This window comes from Eptatretus burgeri, chromosome 3 (assembly GCF_056783735.1).
Source record: "Eptatretus burgeri isolate ZD-2024b chromosome 3, Ebu_testis_v1, whole genome shotgun sequence".
Classification (NCBI taxonomy): domain Eukaryota; kingdom Metazoa; phylum Chordata; class Myxini; order Myxiniformes; family Myxinidae; genus Eptatretus; species Eptatretus burgeri.
In genome coordinates this window covers 76,160,842-76,172,619 of record NC_140963.1, presented here as the reverse complement: position 1 = coordinate 76,172,619, position 11,778 = coordinate 76,160,842, and the positions used below count along the sequence as shown (strand labels likewise).

Genomic DNA, 11,778 nt, shown 5'->3' with positions numbered 1-11,778 from the left:
AACAGGCAAAAACTCTGCCTCCAGGAATGATAACTAGCAAACCACGCCCCTGGGGTGGATGATGAATGGGCATGAGGTCAGAAAATTCGGGAGATCGGAGATTTGTGTGAGGTACACGATTGGAGGAAAAATGATCGAGGTTGCTGGCTTCCCCTCGACATGGTGAAGAAGGCTGCACGATTCTCGTGTTCGTGCTGAGGCAAATTTGTTCACGTGCTGGAGCAAAACACGAGCCATTGACTGGCGGAGTCGTGAAATGTGTACATTTCTGAGGAGGGAAGAAGAGCCTTATCATGGGGTCTCAGAAATCATCTCGTTCTCTGGTCGAGGAGGAAGGTGGGCGATAGCTGTGAACAGACCTGGTGTAAGAGAGGAACGGTCGGCAAGTTCGCTCATGAAAAGAAGCTACATGACGGTTGGTGAGCCCATAGTGTTGGAATACCGTTCGCGCGGATGACCTCCCGTGCGTGACCGCAGAGAGCGGCTTGGTGCCAATTTGGGCGCAGTTTACCACGCGCTGACGACGCGGTTCGATCCTCAAGTTCTAAAAGACCATCTCTGGACAAAGCTAAGTGCCAGAATAAAGAGGATTTTTCTCTTGTTTTATCACACCGATTTTATAAACACATTCCTTGTCCGTTTTTGTAACTGTGTGTTGAGGCGCCTCGACTTTAAGCTGTAAATTACCTCATGCTTCATTACGTCATGCTTTGATTTATTATCCTCCCCGAAGGAGAGGGTAATTTGGGTCTGTTTGTTTGTTTGTCTGTTTGTTTATTTGTCCGCGCAGAACTTTCCTGTTTTTCTCCACATCCGTTCGTCGGATTGAGACAAAATTGTCACCATTGGTGCGATTACTCATGTAGACTGTTTTAATGATAATTATGGTCACATGATGTTTTAATAGGTCACATGGTGTGGCAGACATATTGGAAAAATGGAAAAACTTTGAACCACTGTGTCTCTGAAACTACACCAAGGAAAAAATTGAAACTTGGAACATAGCAAGTACTCTTCACATCATAGGTGCCCTCGTTATAACGGCATAATTGCATCTGTAGAACGCCACATCCGATCAGTATGAAAATTTTTGAGGGTCATCTAGGGATAAAATGATCCACAGAAAAAAAATATTGATGCCATCGGTCACGTGATTCGGCAGCCATAAGGCTAAAAAAAAAAAACCTTCAAAAATCTTCTTCTCTGAAGTGGCTGAGCAGATTGAGGTGAAACTTTACACGTATGACTGCCTGTCCATGAGGAACAGCTCGGTTCACACATATGATGTCATTGGTCTCATGATTTAGCAGCCATATTGGATTTACCCTAAAACCAAAAAAACAAAATCTCCATAACGGCTGGACAAATTGAAGGGAAACATCACACTAGTGTTCCCCAAATACATGGATGTACAAGGATGTACAAATACATGGATGTACAAGTAGATCACCTGGTTTGGCAGCCATATTGGATTAAAGAAAAATATTAAATTATATTTTCTCTGGAACCGCTTAATCGAGGTGAAATTTCACATTTATGATCTTGTGGAGATGGGGAATACATGTCTTCAATTTCAGCTTGATTGGACACATGGTCTGGCACATGGTCCAGAATTATTTAATTTTTGATATGGGTTCTTTTTTCTGTTTTTTTTTTTTTTTTTTTAAATAAGGCTCACTTGACTGTGCCTTGATGGGTTTGAGGGTAGAGAAGTAGCAGCTGAAATGTGAATCCTATCCAGGTTCCTCTTGATGATGTCATGTTTGCTTTTTGCTTGTTCAGGTTCCTTTTGATGACTCAAATGCAGGACTGCACCTATTTGGTCTTCCATTTTATTTGAATTGAATTTATTTTAATCCCATCCTAAATTCAATTCAATAATAATGTCATGGGTCAGGGTCAGGTGTCCGATCAAAGCGGGGTTGCATGAAAGCAGGACGTCTTGGTACCTGGTCATCACTGTCAGCAGTTATTATGTGGCAGTTCTAGTTATGTCTCATATTAATTATGTAATACACCAGTACACAAACACCACACAAAATACAAAACACAATAGCAGTCTCGGCGAAGGTCTGCAATCTCTGATTGCTCTTTTTCTTGTTTTCATCATTACACTTTGATTTATTCCCATTATGAATACTTGATTTAGATTCATTAAACCCCTATTTATTAAAGATTGCTTGTGTCTGTCTATTTGTTGTGGGTTTGAGGATAAATCCTTGTCCTCCGTCCTGTGAGTGCCTCTGGTGCATCCCCTTGCCGCCCACCCGTACCGCGCATGCGATAATCTATATCTATATATATATATATATATATATATATATATATATATATATATATATATATATATATATATATATATATACATATATATATATATATATATATATATATATATATATATATATATATATATATATATATACATATATATATATATATATATATATATATATATATATATATATATATATATACATATATATATATATATATATATATATATATATATATATATATATATATATATACATATATACATATATATATATATACATACATATATATATATATATATATATACATATATATATATATATATATATACATATATATATATATATATATATATATACATATATATATATATATATATATATATATATGTACATATATATATATATATATATATATATATGTACATATATATATATATATATATATATATATATATATATATATATATATGTACATATATGTACATATATATATGTATATATATGTACATATATATATATATATATATATATATATGTACATATATGTACATATATATATGTATATATATGTACATATATATATATATATATATATATATATATATATATATATATGTACATATATATATATATATATATATATATATATATATATATATATATATATATATATATATATTTTGGCACGCCCCTTTTTTTGTTCCACCATCAGATTTTTGTGACTGCATGAAATGAAACAAGCTTTGACATATATAGTAATGATATTATTGTCTTCCTTTAGAAGCCCCTCAAAATTCGTTTTGATGATTATGGTAGTTAAACAGTTCATGTTCTCCATTTGCAAAATGGGAGGAATTATTGCACAAAAATGTTTCCCATTTTTAGAGGACCACTAAGATGAGTTCGGCTCATAGAATCACGCTCCATTTGGGGAGAAAACAGTTGAGTTCATACCTCACGAATTTGCACTTTCCATGTGCCGTAGTTTCTTCACAAAACCATGACTTTCTGACTAAGTGCAAAGTATTTCTTTGCTTTTTTATACATGGTTGCCGTTTTGAAATTTTCATCGACCGATACCCGCTGCCCAGCCGGACCAACTGCCAACAAAGTATCGCCCGGTCAGTTACGGTTAAACCCAAAATCATGATCATCGTTTTGGTGTGGAGGTGAGTACTGACAGTGTACTTGGGTCTTTTCCGGGTGGGTGCGGGATTGAGCACGTGCACATAAAAATCTGGCAACCCATCTTGAATTGAACAATGGCCGCTTGATCCTTGAAATTTGAACCGACAGAAATAGCCTTCGAGCCTTCAGTGCTTCAGTGAGCCTTGAGTCTACCGCTCCGTAAAAGTACTTCTTCAACCGTCTCACAAGTAAGAGTTCGATCGTGATGGCAGATGCCAATAATAAGGAATATGAAGACTCCTCAAGTCATTCCTCTGATGAAAATTCTGTTGCAAGCATCCCCCCCCTCCCCAAGTCCAAGCCCGAGCCTTGATCCTAACAGTGATATTGAACATCCTCATAAAATATATTTCCATGAAAATTTCAATTGAAATCAGTCCTGTGTTGTTCACTGCTTGACCATCAGGAGGTTGCATGGTATTACTATTTCCCATTCCCTATTACCTACTAGAATTGAATTCAAAATGCTTCAATATGCACAAGGCGAAACTTCATTCACCCTTTTTCCTACTGGCAGTTGTGTATGTCATATTGGACATCATTTTACAGACTCTGTTCATTGTTCACTATCTATTGCTCATGTTATTGAGCTGTCAATAAGCTATCAATCATAGACATATAATAAACTCACTTGAGTATTCATATCTCTATTTCAATGCGCAATATCAAGCGGTACCGTCATGATGACCTAATCAAACCGATCGTGATGCATTTTAAGGCTTTCCGAGAGCTTTGGAGAGATTACCTACACTCCCGCACGGTGCTGTTTTTATTATTCCTACTGCACTTCATTAGAACATAGATCGTGGATGGATGCACAGATCCCAAGAGAACAACTATAGCTGTACAGAACAATTCATATTATCGATGGATAAAAATGATATTTAATTGATATTATAATAAATTGTTTATTTAAAATATCTTCAAATTTTGTGAGTTTTTAGTTTGTTGTGAAATATTAGGTCCTCGGGTCTCCGCATAGTGGCGTACAGGCTTAAGTCGTACTTCTGTTTACTACCATAGAAAATCACAGAACCATCCGATCGACATGCTGTTAACAGTTTCAGAATCAGCTAAAATCTACAAGATATGAATATGTTGACAAAACTGATCCCACCAGCTAAAATCTACAAGATATGAATATGTAGACGAAACTGATCCGGCCTTTTGGATCACTTTAAAGTAGGGTGCCCTGTAATTTTAATGCGCTCTATGGATCCTCCGGAACTCACGAATGGTACACGTTGTGTAGTCACTAAACTACGTGGTAATGTCATCGAAGTGGAGCTACTGCGGGACAGTCGAAGGGGAAAACCTGAATGATAATCAATGGATAAAAATGATATAATATATTGTTTAAAATACATTCATGCAATCTGTCTTTTACCATATGTTGCCAGTGATGCCCATCGAAGATGGGCACCTTTACTAGTATGTATGTGTGTATATGTATATATATATATATATATATATATATATATATATATATATATATATATATATATATATATATATATATATATATATATATATATATATATATATATATAAACACACACACATTGGCTCACAGTTGGAGTGGTGCTATCCGATATACTTTTACATCGAGTATTTTATTGACTGTCACTTTGTTGAAGGTAAATTTGATGTGAGATATAACAATTTTCTTTTTAGTAAAGCTGTTACATTTCTTTTTTATTTCTTTTACTTCTTTTTTCTTTTTCTGTTACATTATAATGGTTACCAATAAGTTCAAGGTCATCCATCTGCTATTTTACACCACAGTTATCATCTGCTACTTCATGCCACATCAGCCTGAAGTTAACTTACCGATACCAGTAAGCTATTTTCAATGCAAGATTTTCGCAACCACCTAAATGCCTAAAAGTTAAAAAAAAAAAATTGGAATCTCGAGACGGCAGAACAACACCGTCATGAATTAACATGACATCAGCAATGGCGGCCTTCTAATTCGGGTCATTCGGGTCAGGAAAAAGAGCGCGACTCGACAAAGAGAGGCCCGTACTGCAATTTCACCACCACACAGCCAACTGTATGTTACAGCAACCCAGCTTGGAGTTCCACAAGATCTTTGTATATTTGCAGAAGTCAGAATTTCACAGGAGGGTTCAACATGGTGCTGAGAGATGTTTAACACTCGATGCTGTTTTGTCACAAGATCATAAACTAACCGTTGTAATCATCCTCTGTATCTTCTATTGATCTGTTTTTTACCTCTCTCTGAACCCTATCTATCTCCTATCTTACTTTATATTTTAGCAGCACCTTTTAAACCCTAATCAATCACCCTACACTGTCCAATAGAGGGGCTGGCAAGATGGCCGAGAGGTACTTGCTCTCTCCTCCAAGCTGTCGAGCTGATGTTTGAATCTCAGCCCAGCTATGAATCGCCATTCCTGGTATTTCACAGGCAGGTTGATTAATCCATGTGTGTGTTCTCCCTCTGATGGATGTTAAAACTGGGCATCCCATCTACCAGCATTAGTTCGAGGACGTTAAAGATGCCACGGTGTCCTTCACGAAGAGTAGGTGAGAAATTGCTGGCTCCTGAGCAAATTCCTGTCCTAACTACTGCTGGGAAGGCAATGCCAAAATGCCCAGTTTAATCCTCGCCAAGAAACTGCTTCGGCAGCACCGACACTCTGTAACAGAGTATGGTACATCAGAATAAAAATCTGTGAGCGGGAAGATGGTGTTTGTGTGTTTTATAGCAGCGCCATAGTAAATATGTACTCCAAGTGCTAATTTCTCTTCCTCCCGGCTGTAAGGATAGGCTCTTTGCTAATTTTGTATAATATCATGATTTACTGCCAGACCCCACTATTCATGGGGGATACGTTCCTGGAAAATTCCGCAAACAGCGAATTCGCAAATAACGAGGCATTGTTTCAATTGAAAAAGGGAGGATAGGTTCCTGGCGATTAGTGATTCACGAGGCAAAATCAAACTTCCCTTTAAAAACTGTGAAAAGGTGAAAAAAATGCGAATACGCCCGCAAAAACGTTAAAAAAAAACATATGCAAATACGCCGTGAAAAACCATGAAAACGTAAAAAAGAAAAGTAAATATGCAAAGCCGAGGACTGTGAATGTCGAGGCAGGTCACATTTTATAAACTGCGAATAGCGGGGTCCGACAGTACTCGTTGTCATATTGCACAATGTTTATGCTCATTGTTGTTGCACACTGTATAAGCATATGGAAAGAATGTCTCCACATCATGGCTCAATATTTAAGGATACCAGGCTAGTTTTAAATTGCACTGCTTTTGTTATTTCCTAAAATAGATAGATACATTGTAAATCAATCTCTCCCCCCCCCCTTTTCCCCATCTCTCTTTTTCTTTCTCTCTCTCTCTCTCTCTCTCTCTCTCTCTCTCTCTCTCTCTCTCTCTCTCTCTCTCTCTCTCTCTCTCTCTCTCTCTCTCTCTCTCTCTCTCTCTCTCTCTCTCTCTCTCTCTCTCTCTCTCTCTCTCTTCCTCCCCCCCCAATTTCTGCCCACCTGTAAATTATAATTTGTACTATTATTGGCAAGATGTTGAAACTGTTCAAAATGCATTTTCACAATGATTTTTTCTAAATATAACATCAGAATTGACCCTTGTACTTAAATTGTAAATGTCCAGTTTTTGGGGGGTTTTTTTGAATACCAAGTAATTAAAAAATTAAGTGATTTCTACTAAATCAATAATGTTTCTGAACTGTGAACAGAATATGAAAATATTTCTCTAACACATGCAACTTGTTATCAATGAAAGAAGCTTGCTGGTTGTTCACCAGCCAAACTGTAAATACAGTGAATTTGGTGTGATTAACTTCTGCCAGTTGTTACACTCCTCATTTTTGCATTTCAAAGCATGTTCCATGCAGGTGATGTTGAGCTTTTGTTTGTAAACGTGTTTGTTTGTTTTATGACATCAGAATGTGAAATTTCAAATTGTTTTTTCCTTCTCTTCTTTTTTTTTAACCAGGTACATTGGACAGATGATCTGCAGTTGTGAGGAGATTAACTTTCATTCTCTTCGTTTCTGCCCTGAGAGCCATTTTGTAAAGCTTTGGACATTACGTTTAATCACATCATTCTTCCATGTGAAGCTTCCTTATTGTAATAAATATAATAAAGGTGCAGTACTGTACATAGTATGTCGGGATGTTGAAGACATAATTAACACATTTTATTTTGTAATATATTGAATATCTGTCATTGGATCCATAATGGAAAACATGAGGGGAGTGAATTAGTTGTTTCGGTTGATTCTTTCATGACAGCTTAGAAATACAATTGTAAGTCCAGTACATAATTCTGCATCCTTTCCCATGAGATAATTAATGCAACTCTGACCATTGTTCTGTACAAAAACGAAAATATTGAAATTAAACCCAAATCCATCTCTCCTTGTTCTGTGCTTTTATAGGTGCCTGGACTTCCAATTTTTGTTCATGAATGAAATGTAACCGGAGCTTTATCATAACTCACAAAATACTGTATGAATACGAGAACTGTAAAACTCGTTGAGATTTATTATTTACTAGCAAATACAACCCATCACTTCGCTGATGGGGACAATAAAGGTGGGAGGGAGGGGAGAAAGAGGGAGAGAGAGGAGGCAGGTGTAGGGTGAGAGGGGGGGGGGGGGGGAGAAAGTAGAGAGGATGAAGAAGGGGAGAGCAAGAAAGGGGGGAGGTGGGGAGAGCGACACCTCATCAAACGTTGCTATTTGCTGCGGGAGGGAGGGGTGCATGAGAGAGCCACTCACACAGAGGTGTAGGAGGAGAGTGCTGCATTTTATTAGGAGGGGAGAACAATGAGACAGAGTGAGAGAAGTGTAGGGGGGGGGAGGAGGAAAAAAAAAAAGACAGGTGAGTGGTGGAGGTGGGGTTAGCAAAGAGAATGATATGTGATGCTTAGGCCAAAGTCACATTTGGCACGGCGGCCGTAGGGTCTACAAAATCTACGGCCACTAGCAATTATACGGCGGCCGCAGTATTTCCACGGTCACACAATGTAGCAGTCACATATGTTTTTATTTTTCAGGTAGCCGCACGGGGTAGTTATAAATTGTGGAGACCGAAAACGTGGGGTTGCCGTACGGTCTTTGATTTGATGTCGCACGGTGACCTTAGGGCATCCCTGCGGTGGCCATATAATTTTCAAGGTAGCCTCAAGGTGACCGCAGGGGGGCCCTTAGGTGAATGTGTGGCCAGACGGACGGTAACAAGTGGGTTCTTTTTTTTTTTCTTTCTTTCTTTTTTACCAGTTCTTTTTTTTCGGCTTGTCGAATTGCTACGGCCAACGTAGAAATGAAAAAAGTTATAACTCCACGCTATAATTCCACGGCGACCCCTACGGCCTGTAAAATATAGCCATACGGTGTAGGGCCACCCTGAGGCCACCTCAGAAACTCTGTGGCTGCCGCACGTTTCTGTCAATTCAGGGGGGGGGGGGTATGGCCGCCGTATCCTAGCCGTAGAGCAAATGTGACTTAGGCCTTAATGACCGAACATACACAAAAAAAGAACAGCTGTACACACAACACAACAGAGTTTTAATGTAATCCGCTGGCACATCTGTACAAACTTTGATGTCCCAGTTCCAGAAAATTTGTTGGAAAATGAACCAAAAGCAATCACTGAAAACATTGAAGTACCTTCCGCTCACGTACGACCTAATGATCCCATCAGGCGGCAACATCGAAAACAAAGTGATGCAACGAGATATACTTAGGTAAAAAAAGAAGGCATTGTGAAGTGAGGTGTTAATATCAGTGATTTTGGATTAACGATGCAGAAATCAAGAAAATGACCAGATACAAAGACCTCAAGAATGAAGTGAAAGGATCCTGGAAGCTGAAGAATGCCAAAGTTGTACCAGTGATGACGAAGAACCTCATGGGAACGATGAAGAAGAACCTTACAGAGATATTAAAAAAACCATCCCTGGGAATATCACTACAAACTAACTACAGTTGGAAGCCGTCCTGGGCTCAGTAATGATCGTGACGAGAGCCCTCGGCACAAAACTTTGAGAACAGAAAACTTCACAGCTTGGTCCATGAATCGTGACCCCTTACTGAAATGAAGGTGGGAACTTTGAGCCCACCCTGGGAAGACTCCATTCCACATTCTGAAACCCCATCTGTAGACACACCACACACACATTACTTTGAGACCTGGCAGGGTCTCTGTTTCACCTCCTGAAACCCACCCACATGTGGAGATAACAGGCAACAACAGCAACTTGCATGTACACACACACACACACACACACACACACACACACACACACACACACACACACACACACACACACACACACACACACACACACACACACACACACTTCCATTATGGTAATACAGTTTATATACATACACATATGTGAAAAAAACAACAAACACAAAGATTTACCTTAAAACAGAGTTCTTTGAAGGAGGAATTCAAGTGGGAAATTAGCAAAATTCAATTGAAAAATATATCAAGGCACAGAACACAAAATGTCGATTTATGCTCTCTGGCAATCACCTGGTCACATGGACCTTATTGTTTTTATAAATGTATTGATGTCGAAGTGAGGTGTGGATTATATTCAAAGGAGATCGCACAAAAAGGTTAAACAAAACGATGTCCTGCAAACATAAAATTGCACATTTTCAGCAGATGAGACACTTTCTGAGTCACCCACCGCACAGCACCGCAGACTCCAACACAGGTGGAAACGTAATCTGTCAAATCGATGTTCCATTGAGAGCACGGATACTTTTACCGAAACGAACAACCAAGCAGCTTGGGGAGCGCTCGCCAAGTGGTTTAAGCACTCAAACAAAACGGCTCATTTGGCACGTGATTAGCAACACATTAAACATACACCTCCCGGAGACACCCAAAATGTCAAATATGTCCGAATTGGACAAATGAACACTTTCCTATGAGTCGGAACTGCTTGTAGGTTGGATTCTGGAGCTGAGATTTTGTAATTCTCCTTAGTTTAAGAGATACTCATGATTATCGCATGTGTCAAAATGAAATAAAGTCATGAACGCTGACGTCCCCGGGTGTTTATAAGTATTGCAGTATTGTATTGTTTATATTATGCAGTATTGTATATTTATATTATGTATTATGCAGTATTGTTTATAAGTATTGCAGTGATCCGTAGCTATGATGAACAGGCATTTGATAATATGAGTGAGAAAAGTGAAAAAAAATTTTTATCGTTAAGAAATCATTGTGGCCTGTTTCAAGTCAAGGTAAGGTTGAACATGCCAAAAAACATGGCGGCTTCAGACCCCAGGGAAGATACCCAGGAAACGCCTTAAGATCCCAGAGAGCGAGGTGGCCGAGGATCGCCTGATGAAGCATGTAATTAAATAAGGCCGCTTACTCTCTTAAAAAGGGCTGTTTTAATTAACCCAAACACCCAATTTTCACTCTTGCACTTCCTTGGCGTGCATGCAAAGTTTCAGGCTGCTTGGTTTTACAGTTTTGGAGTTATGGAGGAGACACACTGACTGACATACACACACACACACACACACACACACACACACACACACACACACACACACACACACACACACACACACACACACACACACACACACACACACACACACACACACACACACACATACACACACACACACACACACACTGCCTTTTATTAGTATAGATTGAATGTTAAAGCTTATAATGGAGTATAAATTGGGAAGAAGGAGGGTAGAAAACAAAATGAGGCAAAGGATGGATGGTGAATGGATGGGGAAAAGGTAATGGACAACAATTAATTGGATTCCTCAAGATTAAAGCAAGGGGAAAATAGAACTAAACTTGCACGTTAATTCGAGTAAACATATTTAATCACTGAACAGCCATTCATTTTTTGAGACAGCTGTCAAACATTGCCTTTGCAATAAACAGGACTGTATCTTCTTGGCAGCTTGTTGGGTGTACGTGCAGCAGTGGGACGATGCCTAGACTATGCCAATGTTGTCAGAGTTACAAACAGGCATGTCTTTGTTGCAACGATGCCGCAGACACGAGAGATCTCCATGCCATCCTGCCCGTCGCCGATCTGATAGCCTCGTCCCATGACAATCCCAGGTTGCAGTGCAGTCGTGATATGAGGGTATCTTTCCACCTTTTATAAGGGCATCCTTGGGGTGCTTCCATTCACTGGAAGGAACTGCTGCATCACTGTCTCAGTGGCTCAGTGGTGGCAGAGATGGCCAAACCATCAGAAATGTCAGTGATGTATTTAGTATTTTCAGTTGCAGGTCTAAATGAAATATTGCC

The 11,778-nt window shown here is 38.9% G+C and overlaps 1 protein-coding gene across 7 annotated transcripts in view; it reads left to right on the top strand.

Annotated features, from left to right (window-relative positions):
• Positions 1-7,877, top strand: part of LOC147030212 (structure-specific endonuclease subunit slx1-like) — a 71,490-nt gene extending 63,613 nt beyond the window's left edge. For all 7 annotated transcript variants that reach the window (XM_085874033.1, XM_085874034.1, XM_085874031.1 and 4 more), the window contains one exon: positions 7,458-7,877. In XM_085874033.1, coding sequence (XP_085730159.1) covers positions 7,458-7,680 — 223 coding nt within the window. In that variant the 3' untranslated portion in view covers positions 7,681-7,877. The remainder of the gene's footprint in view (positions 1-7,457) is intronic.
• The last annotated feature ends 3,901 nt before the right edge of the window (positions 7,878-11,778 follow it).